General features: G+C 40.1%; 1 protein-coding gene across 5 annotated transcripts in view; it reads right to left on the bottom strand.

Moving 5' to 3' along the window:
* The window catches only part of LOC113536638 (myosin-11), a 172,422-nt gene that overhangs the window by 79,976 nt on the left and 64,455 nt on the right, over positions 1-27,991 (bottom strand). For all 5 annotated transcript variants that reach the window (XM_053238123.1, XM_053238119.1, XM_053238120.1 and 2 more), the window contains 4 exons: positions 22,933-23,079; positions 22,066-22,149; positions 1,763-1,813; positions 454-537 (listed from right to left, as the gene is read on the bottom strand). In XM_053238123.1, the coding sequence (XP_053094098.1) occupies positions 454-537; positions 1,763-1,813; positions 22,066-22,149; positions 22,933-23,079 (366 nt within the window). The remainder of the gene's footprint in view (positions 1-453; positions 538-1,762; positions 1,814-22,065; positions 22,150-22,932; positions 23,080-27,991) is intronic.

The following is a 27,991-nucleotide window of genomic DNA, read 5'->3' as shown; positions in this document are numbered from 1 at the left end:
CATCACACCATCACCCTGACGTGGAAATGAAATGCAAACACAGCCGCTGCTGTAATCAACACAAATTTTGGACGTTTATGTACGTCCTATTAAGCCTGAGCGAATGATATGCTGCTTACGTCAACCCGTATGTTTGTCTTAGCACTTCAGAGCTTAATTGCACGATATAAATGCCCCCTCACACATTCATTTACGCATGCAATTTACAACAAGCGCAATCAATAAAGTAGGATGCAAAACAGCATTGTGCTCGAGCTCAGTGAGACACAATCACACACACAAGGAGAGGAAGAGGAAGAGAAAGAGAAGAGGAGAGAAGAAGGAAATGCTGTTTTTAATTTATTTTTTTGTTGGATAAGTGAAAAGAGAGAATGAGGAAACCGGATGAAGGAAAAGAGACAAATAAAAAAAATGAGAGTATAACATGTTTGGTTATGAGTAGAGCGGATTTACCTGAGCACTCTGGGAATCGCGGGCCTGATGAGACAAAAGCAGATCTCTCTGGAGCTTCTGGATGCTCGCGTCACGATGCGTCAGCTGCAGGTTTTTCCCCCATGCCAAAAATGTAGAGAAATGAAGCAAAGGAAAGACAGAGAGGAAACCAAATAGAGGCGTGAAAGAAAAGAAAAGAAAAGAAAGAATAAGTCATGTGCTCGTATATAGCCATGTACTAGTGAGCACCTGCCTAATTCCCAAGCAATGAGCAATTATGTAGCCAACTCTACTTATTGATCAGTTATTGATCATGGTGAGTGTGTGTGCGTGTGTGTGTGCGTGTGTGTGTGTGGTGATGTAGGGAGATATACAGGACAGGACATTTCTCTCTCTGGGCCTGTAACACTGAACATGTGATCATTATTAGTTACCTCCTTAGTGCTACAGAACTATTGATTGTCTTATTTATGTGTTTTAAGAGTTGATTATTGACATTTCAGTGAACAACACTTATTCTGTGTCACACTGTAGAAATAAGAGAGAATGACACAAAGCAAAATGTTGATGAAGGAGTTAATTACACAGAATTACTACCAGTCTGTTGGCTATGGAAAGGTGAAAGCTCATCAAGCAGGTCTAGCTAACTCCATCCATCCATCCAATCTCCCTATCTTATGAGTGGTATTAATAGTTCATAAAAATTTAACTTTATATACTGCTAACAAAGTCTTTATTATTCTACACACATTTAGAATGTCTAATCATATAATCAGTGAAACTATTTACCTTTGCTCTAACAAAAATCATTCTCACAGAAATTTCTTTATTATATCATATTTTTACTCAAAAAATGTGGCAAAATTACTGATGACTCTAAAGAAGAGAAATTCTAAACTCTAAAGAATTACTAGACTCTAAAGACTCTCTCTCATTTGAGAGAGTAATTTGGACTGTGATGCATAAATCGTCTATGCGACACTAACTGGCTCATATTAGCTTAGGCTGCTTTCACGCTTGGCTCCAATACTGGAGTTGTTTTATAACATTAGGCCTTTACTGACATTTAGTAATATAATAATGATATTTCCATGTATCTAAAAGGCATCGTCTATTCTACTGATTGTGAAACTTGAAACAGGACGTGAACTAGCAAACCTAGCCAAACATATTATCTGATGATCAGCCCTGAACGTAGATAGCACCTGAGTTTATTTAAAGTAAACCCTAGACTATAGGTGAACTAGCCTCATGTCAGAAAATAAAAACTCTAATCTACGTGTGTGTGTGTGTGTGTGTGTGTGTGTGTGTGTGTGTGTGTGTATGCTACCTCACTCTTCAAGAGTTCTAGTCCTCTTGCTGCTGTTTGATCACTGGACACCTAAAGAGCAACAAAGTAAGTCAGGACAATGCGGTGAAGAATAATGTGCTGTGAATTTTTCTTTAACTGCAGGAAAAAAAACAACTTATAATCAGCATAAATCTGTTCCCACTGCATCTGATTTATGAATAAAGTGTGATAAATGAAGCCCAAAGTTTGGAATCATGTAGGTGTATGCGATTAGAGATGGCTTACTTCATGGGAGAGGAAATAAATCATCCCTCACATTCTAGGCATACATATATATACACACACACACATACATACATATATATATATATATGTGTGTGTGTGTGTGTGTCAATCAGAATTCTTTCATTGTGAGCCCTGAGAGTTAAAAGTCCATTAACACAAGTGCAGAGGCCACCTGGTCCCTACGCCGCGCTGGCGGCCCTACATTAACATCTTTGGAGAACAGTTAGGTAATACTGATTGCTTTTTGCCCTGCTCACAATGGCAGCCGTAGCCTCAGCCGCCCTGCCTCAGTCTCAAGGACTTTTGAAAAGCACACAATCAGGAGGTGAGCCTGCAGCACAGCACTCCAGTTAAGGTGAGGAAAGAATGTTAGATACATGGATTTTGGAAATAGAGAGCAGACAGACGTGTCGGTAATATGATGACTGTGATGCTTGCTAGCAACATAGATGCTAATGTGAAATAATTTAAAAACAGATTAAGCGCAAGCATAGTGTAGTGTGCTGGCTTCGGTCTTTTTGTTCTGGGTTTTTGAAAGGCAATACTGATATTCCCAGAACAGTGGATGTGATAATGAAAGGTGCAGTGGGGGAAAAAAAAGGAGGTGGGGGTGGGGGGGTGTTGAACGCAGCAAGGTGATTGCTCATTCCAAGCAGCTTCAAACAGCCTCGCCTCATCAGAAGGACACCTTTAATATTCGGACTTTTCACGTCACTCCCGGATAAATCCCTAGCAACCACCATGGCAACACACACCGACTCCGACGTGAAGTGCATGGCAAGATCCACCCACCACGAGAAAATGGACAAAAAGTAAAGGGAGAAAGAGAGATGAGAGAAGTATATAAAGGAGATACAATTCAAAAAAGGAAAAGTAATGCATTTGTGTGAACGGAAGAAAGAAAGAAGTTAGAAGTTAGATGCATGTCAAAGATCGCAAGCTAAATACAAAATGATGGACGTTGACCTCTTGTCTAGATCACTAATGCCAAAAGTACTTATAATTATATATCTCATTTGTTAAAATTATAGATCCCCATTCATCTAAATCCATGTGAGAGTTTGTGGAGAAAAGTAATGACCTCTATGTGAGCCCTGGAAATTTCCGCATTTCACCCCTTTGCATCTGCTTTTCTAGTCTTGGGGACTATGGCTCAAAAGCTGATGAGTTCAGTCAAACTTCATTAAGTTTATAGCTGAGGCCCAGTACTCCCTGATGGCAGGGCTTGGAGGAATGAGCGCAGACTCGCCTGGCAGACTGCGCTATACTGCTCTATCTCACAGGTGGTGGTGGGGATATAGAAGGGGGCTCTATCTCTGTCAGTACTCCTCCTTCCCTCCATCTATAGCTCTGTCTATCTTCTCCTACTCTCTCTTTTTCCCTCGTGAGGATCGGCAGGCCGAAGGGTCTCCAGTCTGTTCATCATTTTGTGATTGAGCTGCAATAAATCCAGGGGAAATACATTTATGAATGCATTCATGTGGCTGGGAAATCCATCTTGGGCCGCTGTCATGTGCAAGAGAGGGAGGATGCAAAAAAGGGGAGGGCTGAGGAAGGCTATGCCCGTTGCTGTGGACAGCCATTTTCTCCTTTCGTGGCCATTTTCAGAAGCTCTGTCATAAGCTCATTAAGGCTTGGCATACTAGGAGACAACAGTTTACTCCTTTCAGCAAAGAAATGTGGGACAGATAATCACAAGACATGAGCCGTTAGTTTGTACGATTACTTTTGGTACTTCGGATCATGAGCAGGTCCTTCCCTTTTCCATACTCTTCTATTCTAATTATTCTGGCACAAGTTGATCCGTTGTTCCAGAACTGTATGGGTTTTTAGATGTATTTTGGCAAACTCTAATCTGGTCTTCCTGTTTTTGATGCTTACTAATGGTTTACATCTTGTGGTAAACCCTCTGTATTTACTCTGGTGAAGTTATCTCTTGATTGCTGACTTTGACACAGATACGCCTACCTCCTTGAGGGTGTTCTTGATCTGACCAACTGTTGTAAAAGGTTGATATGAACAGTCTTGCTACGATGGCTTAGGACTACAATTGCTATGATAGCATTAGGACTGCAATTGCCACGATCAATTTTGCACTCAAGTCTCCATCAGTGAACTGTTGATAACTTCAACAAAATAAGACTTCATGTGAAAACTATAATGAATTTCCTGTTTACACAATTGTACTTTTTGACCATGTAGTATACAGTTATAGAAGAGAGTTATTTATAATTGCACTATTTGTTGTCACCCAGATGAGGACAGGTTGCCTTTTGAGTCTGGTTCCTCTCAAGGTTTCTTCCTCATGTCATCTCAAAGTTTTTCCTTGCCACCGACGCCTCTGGTTTGCTCATTAGGGATAAATTTGTAAGTTTAAAACTTATATCCTGAATATATATATTTCTGTAAAGCTGCTTTGTGACAGGGAAAGAATTCTTCAGTCATTCACCGCTATAGTTTCCCGTCGGTTTTCTGGGCCTTTTGGAGTTCCTAAACTTACCAATGTGTTTTCTTTTAAAGAATGTACCAAATAGTTGATTTGGCCACACCTAATGTTTTTGCGATCTCTGTGATGGGTTTGTTTTGATTTTTCAGTCTAACGATGGCTTGCTTTATGGGCAGTGACAGCTCTTTGGGCTCCACTTTGAGCGCTGACAGCAACAGATTCCAAGAAATCAAGAAATCAACTCTAGACCTTGTATCTGCTTACTTGTAAGTGAAATAACGAGGGAATAACAGACACCTGGCCTTGGAACAGCTAAGCAGTCAATTGTCCAAATTACTGTTGGTCTCTTAAAAAGGGGGAGACCACTTATAAAAAGTGCTATAATTCCTACACTGTGCACCCAATTTACATTTATAATAATCAACAATTTACTCAAGTTAAAGCTGAAAGGAAAACCTTTCAGGCATGGCCATAATGCTTAGTGAATTCAGTTAAATCCTTAACACAGAAACAGAAATTTCAAAAAGCTGCTTTAATCACATTTACATTACTTACTTTACAATATAACTCTGAATAATATAATAAATTGAACTGCACCACTTCCAAATTGTTCTCACCCATGAAGCAAACAGATCTCAAACACCTTCTAAAACCTAATTTAAGTATTTTAAGATCGCAAATATGACTCTCAGGGTGCAGGAGGGGAGATCTGTGGGCCGTCTGGCGGGTATTTACAATGAGTTTGAGGCAGGGCTATGCTGGGAATAGCTCTTAAAGGGCTCTGGCTCCAGCGGATCTGACAGACAAGGCTGCCGAGGCCACCATAAATGGATTTCTTATTTCAATCCCAATATAACTTTCAATCCTGGGTAATAAAAAATGTTGGGGTGAGAGGACAGGACAACACACATGCGTCTTCTGTGGTATCTCAGGCTAGCATGGGGCTTTTACAGAAATTACGATGACAAACACCAGGACAAGAATCCACTGAAATGCATATATCAGAGCTTACATTATTGGGCGTGGGGGAGCTTCAGTTTGACCATTCTAATGTTCCCCTGGAACAGCAGAGCCAAAAAATTAAATCTTTAAAATCCAAAATTGCTCGTGGACCTGGCAGGATGGAAATGCTCAGACATAAAACACCTGAGCTGCAGAAAGTGCTGCGCTAGATATTCGAGCTCTTCCACAGCTTGGTCTGACATCTGGTGTCAAGGGATAATAACACCAATCCATAAGAGTGGAGGAAAACTGGATCTGAGTAATTACAGAGGCATTTGTGTGATAAGTATCCTGGGGTATGTAGTAGCATGTTAAAGACCAGAATCTCGAGCCTCATAAAACGACCACATTTACTTAATTTATTGTTGCTGAATTTAAATTTGCAGACACCATGTGTTTAGGTCAGACATTTAAATCATCCAACTTGATAGCCATTGTGATAGTTAGACTCAGTTGGTGATTCTCGATACTATCGACAATCGTCCCAAGTCTAATCACCAGTTGCATGTGCACAACATGGGCAGTACTCTGTGAATTCTAGTCTAGTCAACTGACAAACAACTCAGTCTTTATATACCTGCAGTGAGGGTTAGATTTAAAGGCATAATCTATTTTATCATTTCACTGCTGTGAGTCTTTTAGCCTAGCTGGAACACGGCCATCTACAGACCAATCAGGAGAGTCTGGCATTTCTAGGGGCAGCACTAAATCAAATTAGCTGATGCGATGTTAATTCTGAGCAGCGTTTCATTAAAACGGGAAAAAAGATCATCGACGCTGAGGACTCGTGTCCTTTGGCATAATCTAATAAGGCCACATTTTGTTTGTTTTAATCATGTTTAAGCAGTGGGAAAGGGAGAGACGTGTCTGAAGGCAAAGATCTCTTCAGGTCAGGGTTGACTACTGTCCTTCAATCAGGAGCATGTCCTTCATTAGCTATAGACATTTATTTTGATTTAATGTCTAAATTCTACATTTCCAAATGCGTAAGAATGCCTGACACTGCCCTGTATTGGTAAAGACAATCGATTGCTTGTGGTATGTTTACTGTGCAACCTGGGATGGCAGCCACAGTTTTGCAAGTGCATATATTTTTGCTTTGGGAGGCTCTTTTGAGCATAATTTCGCTTGTGCAGACATTTATGATGTGTATTTATGTATTATATGCGCATTCATGGTGTGTAAATTATTTATATTGTGCTGTAAAAGTGAAGGTAGCTGAAACAGAAAAGTGTGTGAGTGCATTAAATTTGTAGAAACTCATCAGATTTTTTTTCAAACGGAAAAATAGGAGGATTAAGGTACTCTAAAACAAAATCATTCACTGTTTATCAGCAGAATGATGGCTTGAACCGAGGCAATAAGTCCAATATCAGGCGCTCCATCTCCATGAGCATTTGTAAGTGTCTGGGTTCTTGATTATCTCCCTGACTTTCTAGCACCTTCTGCCACTGCATGCTGCGATGTATTAACTGAAATGAGGTGGCTGTCCAGGTCGTCCTACATTCCATTCTGCATCTCTCCATCCCTCGCTCCTTCCCTCCTCCTGCCTGCTGCTAATCAGTGACCGAAAGCCCTGTGTGCCGCATACATTAGCATTCATCGCCGATCCTCAGCCTCCTCCCATTCCTCACCACCGACAAACAAAAGGTTACACCTCTCTCTTCTCGTCTTTTCTCTCTGTCTCACTCTCTCCCAGGGTCTCTCGCACGTCTTCGTGCTTTCTCGTGTTGCATTTGAGAATTTCCACTCTCTTATCTGGCGCAAACAGGCGAGACAAATGCTTTAACGTGGGCAGCCGGTGTGGCGGCGAGGACCAGCAGATAAATCATAGATGAGCCAGCGTGAGCGCTGTTAACATAATCCCTGCATTCTCACCTCGCTGATGCTACGAGCTGCTAACTCCCGTGTTGTTCATCAAATATTAAAGCATGTATAATTAGACAAGGCTGAGTGTGTGCTGCATGTATGTGAGTTGGTAGGTGGGGGACGTATGATATACTGCATTACATGCTGATGCAAAGATCTGCGCTTTTAATCAGAGCAGTGTGTGTGTGTGTTTGTGTGTGTGGTGCCATGGACGGGGGGTTTATTGAAGAATTTGTGTGCGAGCAATAAAGGGAGATCACGTGTGTATTAAAGACTGTCAGTATAAAATGCTGATGTACAGCATATTGCTTTCACTCTTCCTCCACTCGCCTCCTTTGTGATCACCAGGCAATTACTGAAAAGAAAAAAAAAGCGTAGCATCGCTTCGTTCTTGCCCTCCCTAACTTTAATTGCTTAATGCATCCTTTACTGTCGCCCCACTCCCACCACGCTCTCTGGCATACAGTGGCTGCTTCTCGGTAATTAAACCCAAACCTGCAAGTGAAGAAACAGCATGAACCACTGCACTCAGTCCAGATACAGACACAAACATGCTCCTCTGATATCTGCAAACAACAGCTTGTTGTCACAAACTGGAGATGACATGATACCACTTTAAATTTCATATAATCTAAATATAATAAGCTCAATCCTAACAAAAGAAAAATCAGGCCAGTCTCTTTTTTTTTGTTAACATTTCCAGTCCAAAAAGTACATTTCTTTTCCAAATACAATTCCAATCTTTGCCATTTGTGATATAATCCAATTTCTAATATGATTTCTCCGATATCCGATCCACAATTTTTTTTATTTCTAATATTAGCTCGATACTAATCCTGTGTATCAGAATGGTGCCATCTCTACCACACATACTCTGATCATTCCTGCATTTATATACTGTACATTTAGTAACTTAAATAATGTTAAGAGGGTTTTATTATTAACCAACACAAAAAAAAGTCCAATGAGTTTCAATTTCATTTCAATATTTGCACTTTTAGGATATAACAAGCCTGGAGCAGTCAGAGCAAAAATGCGGATTTAGATGCAAGAACAAAAACACATTTGTTTTTCGATGTGTTTACCTAGGTGAATCTTAACTCTGCAAAATTTGTCAAACATGGACATTATACACGTTACACCAGCAACAATGCAAATGTCTAGTACTCAATAACACTCACTTTCCTTATCCGTTTTTTTCTTTCTATTCACACTAACAACTGTTTTTTAATACTCCTTTTGAAAACATTAGATCTCCACAATTCCAAGATGGCAGAACTGTTTTTTTTCTTTGTTTAAGTATTTCAATTTCACGTTGGACTGCTTTGTATAGTATTCAAGCAACACTGTGGCTTGCAGGAAAGATGGTTTTATGTTCCTGTTGTCAAAACGAGCGAAAATAGCTCCCTAGCGGAGCAACAGAAAAAAGTTTGCCCTGTAGTCAGGAGACTACAAGTTCGAATCCCAAAGGTGCCACAGCCATCTCTCAAGTGTCCAAGAGAGCAAAACTGGCTCTCTGGATGGGAAGGAGAGCATTGCTGTGTTAGTCTGTCCCCTGTCAATCACAGCGACACTGGCCAATCATGGACATCTGTGAGTTCATATATGCAGAAGACGGCCCTTTCCTTTGATTGCTCGGCTGCAGTGCAGTTTGAAAAGATTTGGAAAGCGTGTGCTAGCCTTCACCTTCCCTGGCTGGTGGTTGTTGTTTGACACGGAAGAGCTAGCTCGTAGGTGGGAATTGGTATATGACCAAATTGAGAGAAAATAGGGGGAGGAAATGACAAAGATCATAGGTCAGATGCCCAGTGTGCATAACCTTTTCTATAACTGTTGTGTTTTCGAAACGGACTGAAAAACCTAATTTGACCAAAACGTAAAAATAAAATGTTAGCGTGGGATAGGTCTTAATCATGCATTGCTCACATGTTTGAGTTGCGGTAAACAACGCATTGATACACACAAGAAGAATCACACACTGTTAGATACTGACATACAGACAAGCACACACACGCCATTCGCTTCCTGACAGCAGCTCCAAGAGAAGCCGTTATGAAACAGGAGCCAAGCGTCCACGGTGGAACGGCCAAGCACAGTAAAAATTCCTCTTCTTTAATTAACTTTTATGGCTGACAAAGAGGACACCCTGACACCTGTCCTACGCTGGGCTGCAGTTTATTACACTCCCACCACTCATCATATATGCTGAGGAGTGTGTGGTGTTCCAGTGTGTGCGAAGGCTCTACGAGGAAGAAAAAAAGAGAAAGACACAGATATGTGAGAGCTGCAACCTCACTGCAGGACTTTGTTTCCTCCTCTCTTATTGTTGCTTTGATAGAGAAGCCTAGAGTTTCATGTCCACTTTCAAAAAAGAACTCACTGTGTTTGTCCAGCATAACATCATATCACACTGTTTCTCAATCTCATGAGTCAAACATTCATTAAAACACCACCTACACACACCTCGAACCAGACGGACCTCGCTGTGTAAACGGGGACGGGCTTGTCTAAAAATACTTCACAAAAAGCCCCGGGTCATTTCCAGCTGAAAGATTCTCGCCGCTTGGCACGGACTGTAATTAGCACTGCTCAGTTAGCGCCCAGCTATCTCCTGCTTCAGAAAAAAGGAAGCTTGATTTGATCAAGATGTGAAACACGAGCCTGCTGGCTGTGGCGGATATTAGTCTACGAATGGTGCCGTTCTGGGGTTTTATGTGGGGGGGGGGGGGGGGGGGGTCATCTAGAGAAGGTGTTTTTTTTCCATCTAGTTTCATCCACTATACCCCTGAGTCTATAGAAAAAAATGAGAAAATAAAATCTGTGACCTCGTGACTGGACCGAAAGGAAACACACTGTTGTCTCATAACAACGGACAGTCGATTAACAGTTGTGAGACTAATACTCAGTGGAGTGTTTCTCTCAAAGCAGTGTATCTTCTGCTTTTTCTCTGAAGCCGAGTTTATTTAGCTATTTTCTAGAGATAAAAGAAGCCAATTCGCTAACAGTCATGTGTCATGTATTTCTTTGTCTAAAGCTCCTTTCACATGGGAATTTAATGTCAAATAACTGCGATTCAGCCAGAGTTGAAACCTCAGCTCAAGTCTAAAGACGGCTCAAGTTAAACAATGTCATAAGGCCATTCATTTATATAACTGTGAAATATACCTTTTACCTGATGGTTTCTTATTTATCCCAAACCCCAACGTTCATATCCACTTATCCTTGCAAAATTGACCATAACACCGTTCATGGTCAACAAAAGCCGTAACTCTTTTAATGTGACCATTTTTGATAAAAATCCATAAATGTCCTTCAAAACACTTAAAAGGTACAAGCATTTTCCCCCTGCTTTTACTGAGGTCACTATACTACAAAGCTAGCAGGCACAGCTTTATTCAGTCTTTATCTGTCTATGTTGGAGCTCTTAAAGAGCCCAACAATAAAAATGAGAATTTAAAGGACTTTGAATTCTGATATTGTTTGGCTGAGAATTCAATTTCTGTCAAGGCCTCAGTTATCGACATTAATTCAGCATTGGATTACATTCAGAGTGAAATATTAGTGAATTAGTATACATGTGCACAAACTAAAGATGTCAGACAGAAGGTCGGACAAAAAAGCTTTTGCAATGGGTGACTTTGAAATTCCTGGCCTTTAAAGCTGCCCTGACTGGCAGAGGACAGTTTCGAGGGTTTGCAATATGTAGCTTGCGTGACGTTGTTAAGCCGAGACAAGTCCATTTGAGTTTGACACATCATAGCTACGCAGGGAGACGACTAGCTATTGACTTCCTTTATTGATTGTGGCAAAGGAGTGTAGTATTTAAGAATCACAACAACATTTAATCCAGTGTGTTGATTGCATTTTGTTGAAATCAGTACTGAGCAGCTGCAGAGGCTTAAAATACACTGAGAAACCTAAAACTCACTTCACTACACACACCACCGGTGAAAACCACCATCCATCCCAAAAAGCAAAAAAAAAAAAAAAGAAAAAAAAAAAAAAAAAAAAAAAAAAAAGTGGATCACTCGTAGGAGTGATTATCTGGCCCCTGGAATGGCAAATAAATCCAATTTATCCTGAGAGATGATTTATGCCAGGCTGCGGCCTCATTATTCTGCTGCTACACACCCGCCCTCCCTTTTCCAGAACCTTCCATAAGGCCTTTGGAGTTTCAGCCTAACTTTCGGAAACGCTAGCCACGCTCTCTGAGGGGTTTTATGGGATCCTGATGTGGTGTGATGAAGAATGGAAAAAGTGCTTAACTACGTTATTAGCACAGAGGGTGCGATTAAAAGTGTCCTCGGTGATGAGGTTTTAAAGCGACACGGCTCTTGGCCTGGCCTGATTGATGGCCTGGGATGAGTGATTAGACTTGGAGGGGGGTACTGCAGTAATCCGGTCCTCCTTTTTTCTGCAGGAGCTCAGTGTCTCATCTCCTTTTTCCTCTCCTCCTGCCTGCTGTAAACTATTTTACTGCAGCACAGCAAGCTTTACAGCCATGGAAGCTAGAGAAGGGAAAAATAAGAGAGAGAAAGACGACTTGTGTGCATGTCTTTAATTCTGTGGAGCGGCGAACGCCGAGGCTCATTACCGCAGCCTGTCTTTCTCTCTCGCACACAGAAAGGCAATGGTTCTTTGGAAATGAATTCCGTTGTCACACAGCGTCAACCCACAAGAGGATTGGAGGAGCGGTTGCTTGCGCGTGACTATCCGTCTCACGCCTTCCTCCACCGCCGCGCTGTCCATTTTGCTGCAGGGAGATATGGCACCGTGTCGAGCTGATGAATAATAAAACAGGACTGGTTTGCTTGGAAGGAAAAAAGAAGGAAAGCAAAAACAGTATCCTAACAAATACACACTCCCCAGCACACAGCGCATTAGAGAAACAACAGCCCACAATAATGCCATAAATAGAAAGACAAATCTGAAGGCATACTGGAGTAAAGACAATTTTTTTAAAAAAATGTGCAGAAAATGATGTATGGATGTGGAGGTGTGTATGTGTAACTCCAGCCATGACAGCACAGAAGTATGTAAAAGGAAGCTGGGTAAAGCTCCAGGGTTTATAGTGTGTAATGTACAGACCTGTGATTCATGAACAACCAGCGAGAAAGCTTAATGATAAACTGTTCTTCAACTGACAAACAGAGGTAAAGCAGCAGAAGGAAATCTATTTCTCATGCTATCACAATTGTTCCACAAACCAAACATGCTGAAATTAGAGACACCAGACAGCATGGTATGGAATAGTCCAGTTATTCATCCAAATCCGGAACTATGTGTACCCCGGTCATCTGCATCTCACGAAAAGTAGGGAAACTTCTCTGGAAGTTGTGGGGGTGGTGACATAATTTTCCACACTAGTAATAACTAATGGCTTCATTTGGAGAGACATCAAGAAGCCAACCAAATGGAACTTCCTGGGATGTCCATAGTACTCAATGGGAAGGTTATTAGACACTACTACTGCTAAAGATCGTCTAAGTCGTAGGATCTGGTAGAAAAGCCATTCTAGATAGCTAGGATACACTATATGGCCAAAGGTTTGTGAACACCTGACCGTCACACCCATATGTGCTTTTTCTTCAAACTGTTGCCACAAAGTTGGACACACACAACTGTCTAGAATGTCTTTGTATGCTGAAGTATTAAAATTTCCCTTCGCTGGAACTAGGAAGCCCAAACCTGTTCCAGCATGACAATGCCCCTGTGCACAAAGCGAGCTCCTTGAAGACATGGTGTGTTAAGGCTGGATTGGAAGGATTTGAGTGTCCTGCACAGAGTCCTGACCTCAACCTCACTGAACAACTTTTGCCTGATCTCACTAATGCTCTTATAGCTGAATGAACACACATCCCCATAGCCACGTTCCAAAATCTAGTGGAAAGCCTTCCCAGAAGAGTGGAGTTTATTATAACAGCAAAGGGGGACTAAATCTGGAATGGGATGTTGACCAAGCACATGTGGGTGTGATGGTCAGGTGTCTAGAAACTTTTGGCCATATAGTGTACCTTGCAAGAAGGAGAATCAAATTCCTCACGGGTACTCGGTCACGTTATGACTCACTTGTTGATGGAAACAGCAACAGGATGAGGGACTCTATGTTTTTGCTATCTAATACCTCTTTGACGCAGTCCTCTGACTTTCTTTAGATCCAGGACACATTAAGCATTAACCTGAAACTGTCTACCATCATTCATTCAGAATCAGTGCAGAAAATAGTGCCTCTGCTACACATACCCACAACAGCAGAGCTGCTTTAAAGTTATCACTTCTCTGTGAAATTAAACTTACAACACGTACATGAACAAGTCCCTCTGGTGTGTGGTATTAGGACATGCCACATCAGGGTGGCACTAAGACATAAGAAATCTTGCTATGGGGTGATTGAGAGCGTTTAGAAGGAGGAAGCGAAAGTAGAACGATCACACAGATTAAACAGGAGTGAGAGACGAAAGGCCTGATAAGAATGAGGGGATAAGAAAAAGAAATTAGGTCATTATGTACATTGCCAGCAATCCAAACTCTTATGTATTCCATCTGGGATCCCATCAGGTGTCAAATTGGGATGGGAATGAGAGAGAGGAGTGTTAGCTGCTGCAGAGAGCTCATCAAAATACAATCACGTCTTCGGCCAGACCACAAACAATCCACACACTTGCACATTCCCATCTCAAATCTAAGTAGGACTCTGTAAGCCTCAATTTCACCCAACACAACAGATGTTTCAGGTTGCAAAGATATCAATGCAGTGAAGGAGGAACCAAAGGAACCAGAGAGGATCAAGTGAATGTGAGATAGATCCTCCAAGGGTCTTCCAGCAATTGACAGGACACACAGATTCATTCACTGTCATGGACAAACAGAGGTTTGACTCGATAGTCAGCAATTCCAGTGCTTAACCCCAGCTCATATCTACTCAGTTGACAGGAAGCATGTAATTGGCTCTAGCTCCATCACTTAAAATCATTTTAAGACAGGACAGGTACTTATCATGATCTGGTCCGTTCCGCTTTGCTAGGAGATCGCTTCTGCTATCTAATGGTGCCAGAAGATGAGATTAGTTTGAGTTGAAGTGTCTGGATGATTATCTTAGTGACGCTAACGTTAATGTTGCAGATTTGCTCTGCCCTTTGTCAAGTCTAGCCAAGCAAAGTGTCTTTATTTTCCTATTTTCCTTCCTCAGGTATGAAATATACAGCTTGCAGATTTATTTATTTATTTATTTTTTAAAGCAGCTTTGCTTTTGAAGAACAAAGGGAAGCTCTGCCAACATTCTGACAGAGAGGCAATGCTGAGGAGGTCTCGAATGAACATTATCCTGATTCATAAATCTTTTTCTTAATCATACACGCACACTACAGATAAAAACATCAAAAATGGAGGGCAAACAGCGGGCAAGTGAGACTTGTCAGTTTGTGCAAGAATCATCTGCATTGCTGCAGTCCAGAATAACAGTCAGAGAGAAGGTAAATACACGTGAAAAAACACTTTAAAAAAGCAGCAAAGCAAATATCTTCTGGAAAACAAGCCAAGCAAATTTCAATAGAACACAATGTTCAAAGTGTGAAGTTTATGGCTGCCATCATCATGGCACTGAGCATAGCAAAGATGCTGTTAAGTGCTGTCCAACTCCCAGAAACAGTACTGAACTGTGAAACAGAAACAGATTGAACTGTGTTTTGCGCAACACAATCTCCTTTCCTTAGTTCCAAGATATAACTCTGGACAAGATGTCATCCCTGGGGTTTAGTCATGCAAGAGAACATCAGAAATTACAGAGCAGGGATGACTTTTACACTCTTGCGCTCCTGCTCTATTATGGTTGCTCGGTTTCAGCCTCACACGCAAATATATTGTATTCACAAGGCGAGAGATCTGAAGTGTTCACTTTCAGCTAAAATGACACATGGAGGAGATCCTCACATGGCTATCAGAGTCATAAAAATGCCTTTAAACTGCCATCAAACTCTAATAGCTCCTGTGGCTTTCTAACTGCAAATCACTGACTGTAGACACACAAGTACACAAACACACACTCCTGCATTCAATTTGTCAGCATGCGCATTGTGCAAAGTGCCATATTCTGAGACAATGCTCACCTAACCCAGCATCAAGAGCTGAGGTGAGCTCTTCAGGACTCAAATACCCACTCCGAAACAAAACAAGAAGAAGAGGATAAAAGTGAGGCAATTGCTTCAGATTGAGGAGGCTTGCTTGCAATGGAAATTAAATCAAGAACAAAAAAATTCCCACTTTCGAAAATTTCTTTGTCCACACAAAACCAAAAAAAAAAGGATTTAAAATGCTCACATGAGCACGCCAGCAGAGTAGGTGGTGATACACCGTCAAACATTACATCAAATGCCTGAAAAATAACATGAATGTATGTGGATATTGAGTGGTAAAAGCACCAACATGATCAAAATGAAAAAATGACAAACAAAAGGATTAATGTGTGTGGACTAGCAATAAGATGGAACTACTGCATAAGGTTATACTACAGGGGTCTTATCCAAAAGCTCTGCTTGCCGTGTGCTTTGTAGCACTGGAGTGTAAGTTTCAAGAGCAGTACAGCACGTAGCCTATTTTGGCACTTTGGCACGAGGGTATATATAATAAATCAAAGCAAATTTAAATTGTGAAACACGTTATCAAAGACCAGAGTGGCATAACAGAAGAGTGTTTGACGTATCATTAGGAATTCGAATCCTTGTGATGCTGCAGACATCCACTGCCAGAAGTCAAGAGAGCAATCATGGCCGTCTGTGAGCTCTCAGCTAAAAAGTGCCGAGTTTTGCCAGGCAACGCACTGACTGACTGACAGCTGCTTGTCCAATCAGATTAGAGGACTAGAACATACTGGTATAAAAGACACAGAAACCACACAGACTGTGCATGTGCAGCTTGGCGATGTGAGCCCAGTGTTTTCAGAAACGTACCTGTCCACACAAAATAGCTTAGTTTTCAGTGATGGAAAATTCTGCTTTCGTGAAATGTTTTAAAATATCTGTATACGCGTGGACGCAGGATTGTGATGAATTGCATGACTGTTACATGTATTTTTGTACAGATAACCAAATAAAAGCTTTGGTGAGAATGAGTCTGTACAAAATGCGCCGCAGGCTGCCAGCTGTGAGAAACAGAAATGCAGGAAGCGAGCGAGAGTGGCCCACGAATGCAAATCGACTAGATGATTTTCACTTACTGAGAGAGGTGCCTGGGTGTGTTTGCATGAATTTGCACAAACAGGGGTGTAAGATGGTGTATGAAATGAAATGCCAGCGCTAACCTTGTGGGTGTGTGTGACCCTCTTAGTTAGGGCACAGCGGGAATAAAGGGCTGAGCTAATACCCTATTGGTCGAGCTTTCACACACACATACATGCTTGCGTACAGATGGACATACACACACATATATTCATGTACCCTTTTTTTTTTTGTTAGCAGATTTTGCTTTAATAATTTAAACAGATAATTTCCTGGCCAGCCACAGAGCAGGCAAGCAAATATGGATGGGCAAGTGTGTGTGTGTGTGCGCATGTGTGTGTGTGTGCACATGATCCCTGGTGTGACGTACATGAATCGAGAAGCAAATGTGTGATTTTTACTTGGAGCTCTCGCAGACTCGACGGTATTGACTGCCCTGTAAGTAAGACGACTCCTGTGTAAACTTTTCAAGGCCTGAAGCTGCATGTAAGCTCAGATAAAAGCAGTCCTGATCACACAGACGGTGTGGGGAACACGTTCCACGATGGTTCACCATCACACATGAATCACAAATTGCTACAAGTTTGGGTTCTGCTCTTCTTTGATTTAAATTTTTCTTCTGCATGAGCTCTAAGAGTCGTACCTGACTAGCACTCCATATAAAACTGTAGACTGACAAGCTAACTTATATAAAAGTTTTTTTTTAAATAAGGTATTTAATGTTTAAGGCTTTATGCTGCTTGAGAGAAAACTAGACCTCAATGCAGCAACTCATGAGGTCAAAAGCAAAGAAAACTATGCTATCGTTGTTATTACTTTTCTGGCAATGTAATTATTACTATTTTTATTTTACTTGCAATATAAAAAACATGACTGTTGAATTTTCTTACACCATACGCTAATATACAATGTATGTTAAATAAATGTTTCCAGGCAAAATTTAAAACAAATTTCCTGATTCCTTTGTTTTGTTTTTTAATATGAAAAAAAGAGTTTGAAATGCTCCTTTGCTCTTCATCTTCAAACTCCAACCTGGCCTGGACTCTCACCTTTTTTATGTACACATCTAAGAATGTAAATTAGCTTACAAATAGAAAGGGTGCTTTCATGTCTATTAGTCTGTTTGCTGTGTCAGTCAGAGCAAAAGTTATACTTCTGGTTCCACATGATCCACAAAGGAGGAGCGTGAAGGGCTGAAAACATATTCACAAAACTCTTTCACTCATTTGTCAGAAATACAGTCACGGAAAAAAAAAGATAAACCAACTGAGGACACTGAGCTGGTGCTAAATAAATGATTAGATAAATATGTAAAAATAACTTATGTGTAGCTCCCTTTCTTGTTTTTGTTGTTTTTTTTTGTTTTGTTTTTCCACTTTTCCAGAACACTTGGCACTACAGCTCTGGCCTTTGGCTCAATTTGGCAGCTTACATCTACATAAAAAAAAAAAATTAAAAAAAAAGAGGCAACCCCAAATCACACAACAAGTTTGATTCACTTCCTGCAGTGAGTCGATTCAGAGTCGACTCTTTTTCTCATTCTCGTGGAAGTGGACCGAGACCACTTCGCTCAGATGCTCTTGGACCCAAGTATGATTGATCTATCCTCACCTGCCTAAAGAACCGCACAGGGAGGAAGAACAGACCAGGGTTCCACATGGCACACCAAACTGCAGCTAAATTCATAAATAATTCATCAGCACGAAACACCATAATAAGGAACTCTATTCATACATGTGTAAAATGCTAATCAAAATCCCAGTGTTTACATTCAAGTAAAGTTAATGACATCATTGATGAAAAGTCAACTGCACATGGCTCGGGTCGTGATTTGGCATTGAGTTTCATCTCAATAAACAAGAGAAGAAGAAATGAGATAATAATAACAATCGTATAAGATTAATAAAATGGCACGGCCGGAGGGTTGGGCATGTTGCGTATGTAGAGGACAGTGTTGAATGAAGGGGAGGGGAGGGAAAAAAAAAAGGAGAAAGAAGGGAGCGAAATGGCGGGGGAGATGTAAGTGCACGATTTCCTCGGTGGCGCTGTCACACGTCAAAGCTGCACTGAATCAAAGCAAGCTCTTTTTGATGAATATAAAGCAGAGAGTCCTGCTGAGAAGCACTCTCGCTCTAATCACGCACCCGCGGCCAGAAAGATGCCCCCCTCCTCCTTTTCCCAAATGAAAATGAAAGCAGAAGGGGGAACTGGGGGGGTGAGAGAGAGAGTGTGAGAGAGAGAGAGAGAGAGAGAGAGAGAGAAAGGGGACGCAGAGCACACACCAAAACAACAAAGGCTTACTTTAGAACAGCAATAAACATTCAGCCCCTCCTGAGATTTCAGACCGGAGGGGTGGAGAGGGGGGCACGGCGAACACACCATGAACAGATTTTTAGCCCTAAACAGACAACGCACACCCTCCAGCTCATTCGCTCGACAACAAAACACAGACAGCGTCTCTTTAAATAACAGCCATAGTGTGTGCACAAACACACACACACACACACACACAAACACGGGGCAAGTAGAGAAACAAAGAAGGGTTCGAGCATTGTGTGAAATTATTCTAGCAGCATTCGACGGACGGAGCTGTGTGCTGGATAAAGAAGCCACATCACAATTATCTGACAAAAAAGAACTATGAATACAAAATATTATTTTTGAGAATATGAGAACTGATTTAGAGAACGGACTTATTTTAAATTCTTTAAAAATATATAGATCTATAATTCATAGGAGTTTTGGAACTAACTTTTTCAACTGGATATTCATCCTTTTGTCAAATTTGCAATCAATCTATAAACAAACAAACAAGCAAAAAAATAAATCAGATCATAGTGATAATAATAATAACAATAATAATCACCTGACAGTAATTCAATGTCCAGTTTTTTTAAATTGGAATATTAGCAATATAAAAGCATGTTTTTCTTCACTAGATCTATTCCACTCCCCTCACACCATTAGTTCAGCATTTCATTTACCTCTACTCTTTCAAAAGCTGGGTCAAAGGCACAACAGCCCTCAACTGGCGAATCTGTGTGTGTGTGTGTGTGTGTGTGTGTGTGTGTGTGTGTGTGGTTTTCTCCGAGTATGTCCAGGTGTTTCCGGGCCCCTCTTCATCATCTCCATGCGCTGGTGTGCACTACACATGCCACACTATGTGCTCAGTCTCAACACCTCACCTCGATCTTGAGAGTTCATGACCTCGTGCCCTGTGATCACCAACAACGCAATCAGACGCTCGTCTCTGAGCCGAAGTGAAAAATGACTCCTTGTCGTGTCGTGCTGTCATGTGTCCATCTACCAAAAATCCATAACTTTCAGAGAAGAATACTCTTAATTTTCATAACAAAGGCAAACAAAGAAAAACGTCAGCGCTCTTTTGTATAATTATGTGATTTCTGTTTGGGTCAGAATGAACCATTTTACTTCACATGGAACCATACTAACACTTGTTCTTTTTTTAAAAAAACATAATACTTTACATGCCTGGCTCATGAAAAATGACTTTTTTTTTTTTTTTGGTGAATCTGCTGCAGTCCCTCATAGTTTTTATATTATACAGGTTATGCTCAGGTCATTTTGATTCTGAAAAAGTGGTGAAATATCTAGAAATTACATCTGTCAGCAAAAAATGGTATTGGAGAAAAAAAATTAGAGGAAAAAAAAATTATTCAGTGCTTTCCTGTAACAAATGGAAAGGACTAAAATTGTATTATCTCTAGAATTATCAAATGACACCAAATGCTTTTTACAAAATCTGGGAATACACTACCTCCTTACATTACCTCAATGTCTTATTTGGACTCGGACCTCATCACACACACTTGAGAAGTGAATTTGTGCATCTTCACTCTTCCCCAGAATCATATTTAATCATTTCAAATATTATTATCTGTCTCAGCTCATCCCTTGCTAAGTAGTGAACAGAACAAAAGGGTTAAAGACTTTGCTCTTCTTTTTCGCAGATCCAGCTGCAATCTAGCCTCATCTAGAATTTCTAGTGCAATTACATAAAATTAGAGCCTGATTAAAACTGCACAATATTACAATTTATTAGACTTAACCGATTAGCTTCATCAGCAAGCCCACTGCCAGATGTGAGAACATGCCAAGCTTCTCCGATCAGAATCAGTCCGAACTGAACATGTGGCACATCTGCTGTTAGAGCAAGTTTCACAGCCACGCAGTCCAATCACCAATCAGCGCTCATCATCCTGATCAACGTTATATCTCTTAGACACTCATCAATGTAGTTTTATACTTCTGTTCAAAAAGCTGTGTAACTTCATGTGTGTTTCTGATTTCCTCTAAAGACTTTAATAAGGTATAGAAGGTGTGTTATAGCAGCAGAATCACTACACGTCGTCCCAGGTAAACTGCCATCCTAGTGCTTTTATATTTTTACTTTTAGTAGGAGTTCTGTCTATTCTTATGCACAGGCTTTGGGTATGAGGAATGCTGGTTTATTATTATTAATATAATTAATAATGAATGTATTATATGTATTATATATCTTCAACTGTCCAGTTTTGGTGACTCTGTGGCCATGATAGCCTCAGATTCTCGTTCTTGGCTGACAGGAGTGGCACCTGATGGGGTCTCCTGCTGTTGTAGCTCATCCACCTCACGGTTTAATGTGTTGTGTGTTCTGAGATGCTTTTCTGCTCACCACGGTTGTAAAGAGTGCTAATTTGAGTTACTATAGACTTCCTGCCAGCTCAGACCAGTCTGGTCATTCTCCTCAGATCTCTCTCATCAACTAGCTGTTTCAGCCTGCAGACCCTCTGCACACAGGATGTTTTTTGCTTTTCACACCATTCTGTATAAACTCTAGAGACTGTTGTGTGTGAAAATCCCAGGAGATCAGCTGTTTCTGAAATACTCAAACCAGCCCAGCTGGCACCAACAACCATGACACAGTTAAAGTCAAAGAGATCACATTTTTTCCCCATTCTGATGTTCAATGTGAACATTAACTGAAGTTCTTGAATCTGCATGATTTCATATATTGTGCTGCTGCCTCATGATTGTCTGTTTGGATAACTGCATATATGAGCAGGTGTACAGGTGTTCCTAGTAAAGTGGATGATCAGTGTATATCTATATCCATATCCATCTATCTCTTTCTATAGGCAGACAGATAGTTCTTAACAAAGTTTCTTCAGAAGTATCTTCTTCCTTTGTAAAATGATTACGATAGGAATTTTAATCAAATCTTAAACGTGTTACTTTAAGTGAGCTGCCACAGGAAATGATCGGATGTCTTCTTTCACTTTAGCACTCAACTGTACTTAATGTAGAACAGGAATTCTCTACCTGCGTCTCCATAACATTACAGCCGATAAATTACATTTCCTCAGAACATTTACGAGCAAATTCACTGCGGTACATGGAACGCAAAAAGTAAGTACATTATGTCTTTAAAAAAGAAAAATGCTGTGGGACTCCCTTACTGAAACCTTAGTACATGTAATGTTTCAAACGCACACACACACACACACCAAGATGCTGCTGCTACTCACATCTCTGTGTAACACACTGTTGCTCGTAGTGCTCTCCCTGGCCTCGTGTCTGAGCTGAGTGATGTTCTGTGCCGAGCTCTGTAACTGCACACACACCAGTTCTGCAGGTCATTTAAAGTATATTGACGAAAATGAACGCATTTTTAAGAATTTGCTGTTACGGCAGCTATAAACAGTTGTTCCTTCACCAGCCTCTCATTTTGTTCTTAATATATTAATATATGGTATTAAATTTGTGTCAAAAGTATCGAAAGAAAAAGAAAAAACATAGCTTAAATATTAAACAGCTATATAGCCAGATTTGCTGTTTAATTAATATACTTTTTAAAAAAAAAATAACTGTTTTTGTTAAAATGTTTATTCAGAATAATTCTATTTATAGGATTATCGAATTCACGAATCTGACTGGTCAGAAGGTGTGCATTATTTCTGTATAACAGTAGTTCAGAATGTAACATGAACGATAGGTTTATATTAATGCGCTTGTTCTAATATGTTATTGTTTCTATAGTAACAGCTCATACATACATGGACGGGTACAATGGATGTGCCACATTATCTAAGACTAACAATAAAATGAGTTTAAAAATAATTTGTTTAACAAAGTAAAACATACAGTCATTTAGGTGGTGAAGTTATATTTGTTAGGAGACATTTATTTAACATTTGGGGAAGGAGACTCAGTAGTACGCATCTGTAACAGTCACACTGCTTTGCGAAGTTTATCAGGAAAGTCTTCAGGTCAGAGGAGTTTAGAGGAAGTATGAAATAACGCTGAAGGTATAAACTTTTCAGACTTCAGTGCTGTAAATTTTCGCTCATCTTGTACACATCTGTATCTGAACCAAAAGACCATGAACACTCTACCTCCTGTGTGAGCTCCTTGACCCTGGTTTCGAGCTGGACAAGCTGCTGAAGCTGCCTGAGTTTGTCCTGGTCCTTCAGAGACATCTCCTGGTGGAGCTCTGTGATCGTGTCCTGTAGCTCCTGTATCTGAGCTTCACGCTCCTCCACCTGCCAAAGAGTGGAGATCATCATCAACGTCATGAGCACTGTATGCACACAGCTATCAGTGAAGATTAAGATTTGCCCGTTACTGCTTCGAGTAAACTGAAACAGAAAAGAATTTAGGACTGCAAAATACTGAAATAACACGTGTGTGTATCGATGAACTTACAACATGTAATAAACACATTTTATACCACAGCACTGTTGAATTCTCAATTCTGATTGGTCAGAAGGTGTTTACTTTTCTGTAACAGCAGCTCTGACAGTAGTGCAGCTGCAAATAACAGGTTTATATTAACATGTTTTTTTTGTCTCTGTGTTTAAACATTTAGAGAAGAAGACTCCAGTGTCAGCATCATGGGAAAGTCTATGTTTTGTTGCTTGGTAAAACGACATTTTTTTGTCATATTGATTTAAAAAAATAAGAAAAAGAAGAGAGACTGAGGGAACGACGTTTATAGCTGCTCTAATGTAAATTAAATGGAGAACTAACTTGTAGATGTTTCACAACACTAAATGTAACTATAAACAGATAAATGTTACATAATTTTTTTTAAATAAATAAAAAATAGTCATCTTTGGTAAACTGCTGTGGTATAAGAGAAATAAAACACTTCAGGGAGTGCTGTTATTGGAAAATGTACAACTTAAGTCCACTTCATCACACCCTCCTATTGTGTGATTATTTTCTCATAACAGTTTTATTCCTTATTTATTACAACGCATTTCTGTATTTTTACCGTCTTTCTTTTTGATATACAGTATTGCTGAATTTAATGCACATTATGCTTTCGCTTACATAATATTCAAAAAGGGGAATCCCACATGAAAAGCCACAGCATTGCAGATACTGTATCTCTGATCTCCAGCTTTAGCTCCACAGCACGCACGCACACACACACGCACACACACTCACACTCTCCACGCGTGCATACTTGGCAGTTAATATGAAATGGCGATACATCCGAGACAGATATGACACACTCCTGACAGAAGTCACATTTATGAGGACATGCTCATCAGGGCGACACTGCTGCAGCACTGCTCGTGTGTGAACTGGAGGGATCGTGTCAATCCATTTTCTATAACTAAATTGGCCTCTGCAATGGCAGGTCATGATGGAAAAGAACGCGAGGTCAATCTCACAGGAGCAACCGTAGCACATCACGCTAAGAGATACTCAAAACAAACTGTTAGGAGTCAATTCTCAATCCAGCCAACACAAACCACTCATTTCAAACTGAAGGTGCTTTTAAAGACTTTAAAGCTGCTACTTCAAATGTAATTGACAACCTAATGTTCAGTAATGCGACAAATTAGAACTGTGAAAGAACTCATGCTTAAGGAAAATAGTCTATTTAAAAACATCTTCCATACAAATAACATCAGTAAGGCATGCTAAAAGAAATATTATGGCAGTAAGGGTGTAAAACGTCCACACAACATGATATGATTTTGATTCTTAAGCAATGACTAGGTTTGTTCAGAATCTGGAGTAGGCCTACCATTAATCTGCAAATGATAATGGCGTAGAGAAGGACTAGTTTAAGTATCAGAGTTACTGGCAGATCACCTTGCTAGCCTATTAAATTATTACATTATGTCCACTTAAAAATATGAAATATATTTACACACACAGGTTGCCTCTCCTTTTTTGATAATAATCAGTTTATTAGGATTGCCTTTTAAACAGATGCATCAATCCAGATTGTCTGATCTTTACTATCCACTTAGTCTTTAGCAGATGAAGCTCTAAGGCTCCTTTACACTTCAATTTTCGTCAGTATAATGGTGTCGCGAATCATGAAAGTTAAATTTGGTGTAAATGCTCCTTTCAAAACACATCACTGCGCTCTTACAAGGCTCTCCTGGTCAATCCCCTGCTTACTTGCTTCAACTGCTGTCTGTTCAGTATAATATCAGGTACTCTCTTCATACTCAGTTAAAAAGTTCCTAAAAAGTTTGGAAAAAATCATCAATCAATTTTTATTAGAAAATTACAAAATCCTAGCAGGAAGAGAGAAAAAAACTGTATTTTACCCCAAACCCCCTCGGTGAACAAAGCAGCCATTTTGTTTTTCAGATGTGTGAGAGGCAACAGTAAGAAAAAAATAGAGAGGGAAATGTCAGGAGTGAGTGCTTATTATTAAGTAGCTCCTACATTTTTTTTTCACTGACCAAAGAGACCACAGCCCCACCCACTCGATTTCTACAAGGCAGAGGATTGTGAATTCACAGGTTAATGCTCATGTAGATAAAATCAGCCATTATGAGACGCAAATGTGTCTTTCATGTACTGTGTCCTTTCCCCTTCAGTGAATTGGTTTTTCCGCTGGGAGATTTTTTTGTTTGTTTGTTTGTTCTGACTGCTGCTTTATCTGAAATAGGAAGAAAGCATAGTTTAGGTGTCTCCTGAATCTTTGTAACAATGTTAAAATCTGTAAATGCTATGGCCAAACCACAGATAACGGCTTTCTCTTTAAATACACTGTTTCAAAATGGTTTAAAATTTGTCCCACCATGTTGTGATATGGATCCTTTGCTCTTTTATATATTTGATAATCAGCTTTTGGTGTAATCTGTTTTTTTCCCCCACACCACTTTGTGTTTCTATCCCTTTCGAGTGGTTAAGTATTTGTTCTTTATGACTTGTCTGGTTAAATGAAAGATAAAATAAAAATAAATGAAAATTAAACAAGACTTAATATGCTGTGCTCTCTGGCAACCACTTTAGCACCTTTACAACCAAAGATATCCAACAAACAAGTTGTCAGAATTTCACAGCAAAATCTGAATTGAATGGTGTCACTTTATTTCATCATAGCACCATTGTAAGAAGATTTTAATCATATAATCTGACTTGCAGCATATGACCGTAACTGATATCACGGTCTGTTTCAGAATTGGATTTTATAGGCATCTCTTCATACAGTGCGACACACAGTAAACTTCTAAGACTGCTGTTAGCTACATATAGTCTGAAGTAGCCTTTATCAAGCTCATTCTCCAGCCACATTTGAGTAATTTTTATGGTTGCATTTCTGTATGTAGATTAACAGCACCTTAATAACACTAGTCTCAGTTTAACACACGCCCTGTATTTTTCCATCCTAAACATCATAAAATGTACGATCATAACTTCAAACATAAAACAATTTAAACCCTTTTAACCCATCATCGTATAAGAGTGTAATATATATAATTTGTAGTGGATGCACGTGATTTACATTTTAATTAAGGCATATTATCTGCCCTTTTAGAGTGCACGTCATACACTATGCTTATAAAATCAATTCCTTCTAAAAGCTTAATTGAACTTCCACTTTAATTAAAGTTCTGGTGCTGATAACAGACCCTGTACATTTCAGCATAATGAACTGAGCTTCAAATGTCAGTCATTTTAATCAAGATCTAATCACCTTTGGATTACTTTATCATACCTGCAACAGATGCTAAGCTGTTGAGTTTGCAGCTTAATATCAAATGGGTTCATTAAAATGCAAGTTTGCCTAGCCACTCGGAGTAAAATAAATAAATAAATAAATACATAAGCAAACAAACAGCGATGCTTCATTTCTTGATGTACTTTATATATGGGCGGTCAGTAAAATTTAAGACAAGAAGAAAAAAAAAAAAAAAAAAAAAAAAAGACTCCTTGGTGCTCCAACAAATCATTTGATTTCTCCATCACTGTCTCTATTTTCGCATTTCTTCTCCAGTCTAGTTGACTGGGAGTCCATTTGTAGAATTGCTCGAGTCCATTTTGATCTATACACACCGTTTCAGTCTCTGATAGCAGATACACCAAGCTACGCTGAACTCAGCAAAACACACACTGAGCTGAAAAACACTGCAATGATTTCATGAAAGGAGAAAAGAAGTGGTGGGGGGATCAGATCTGCAGCCATGAGAGTGTGACGGAGTGTGAGGTATTTTGGACTGGAGCTCAATTTCAGCATCATGCAGCACTCAGGGTTCAAATCCACAGCCTACAGCAGAAGGTGTGTGTGTGTGTGTGTGTGTGTGCATGTGTGTGTTAACGCTGCTGGGAGAACAAAGGGAACAGAGGGGCCGAGCAAAGGCCAGGCCTCCGAGCATCCTCTCCCAGGTGCTTTCAACACACACACAAACGGTGCAAAGCTTTAAACCGCCGCCACCCCACCCTCAGTCAGGGGCCGGCTTTCAACCCCTCTGTTTGTTCACTTTGACTGCAGGATGAAGGCAGAGTACACTCCCACTCTACCACTACACTGCTTTTATTTCATTGCTTATCAAAAATGAACACAGAATTTGACTTGAGAGAGGATTTTTAATTAAAAGAAATACAATTTTAAACTGAGTTTTCTTTGTCTATGACAGTACAGTATATCCCTGAGATATGGATGAATGTTTGCTTCAGTTTTTCCAACTGTGGACCATATAGAGTCAGCTCAAGAATTGGTCCCCATAGTAAAGATGGGTAATGAGGGTGGCTGGAGTTTAATCTCACACTGAAAATATGGGAGAAATCTAACTTTGCTTAAAGAAAATAATCAAATCCACCATGTGTGACAGTTATTGGCACATTCAGAACTTTGTACAACCTCCCTTTGCCAACATAACTTATTGTGCAATATCATTTTAAGGTTGTAGACTTCTCCTATAAAGTTTGATGAGATCTGAGAATATAGAGTGAGGAAGCTAAAACTACTCCTCAGTACAGAATCTCTCTTCTGTGAACTCTGTGCTTCAGCTCACCCCAAAGGTTTTCATTGGGGGTTACGCTGCATTTGACTGGAGGTTATAACTCATAATTCCTGACCTCGACCTGGGAAAAAACAAAACAAAGAAACTACCCACTCAACTCAGAATTCCTACTAGGGATTTTCTTCTCCAACTTCAGCAAGTGATGTCAAAGCACCATGGCTGCTCACCGCAT

Source organism: Pangasianodon hypophthalmus, chromosome 11, assembly GCF_027358585.1.
Source record: "Pangasianodon hypophthalmus isolate fPanHyp1 chromosome 11, fPanHyp1.pri, whole genome shotgun sequence".
NCBI lineage: Eukaryota > Metazoa > Chordata > Actinopteri > Siluriformes > Pangasiidae > Pangasianodon > Pangasianodon hypophthalmus.
The sequence above is the reverse complement of the archived record's forward strand: the minus strand, read 5'-3'. Positions and strand labels throughout refer to the sequence as shown.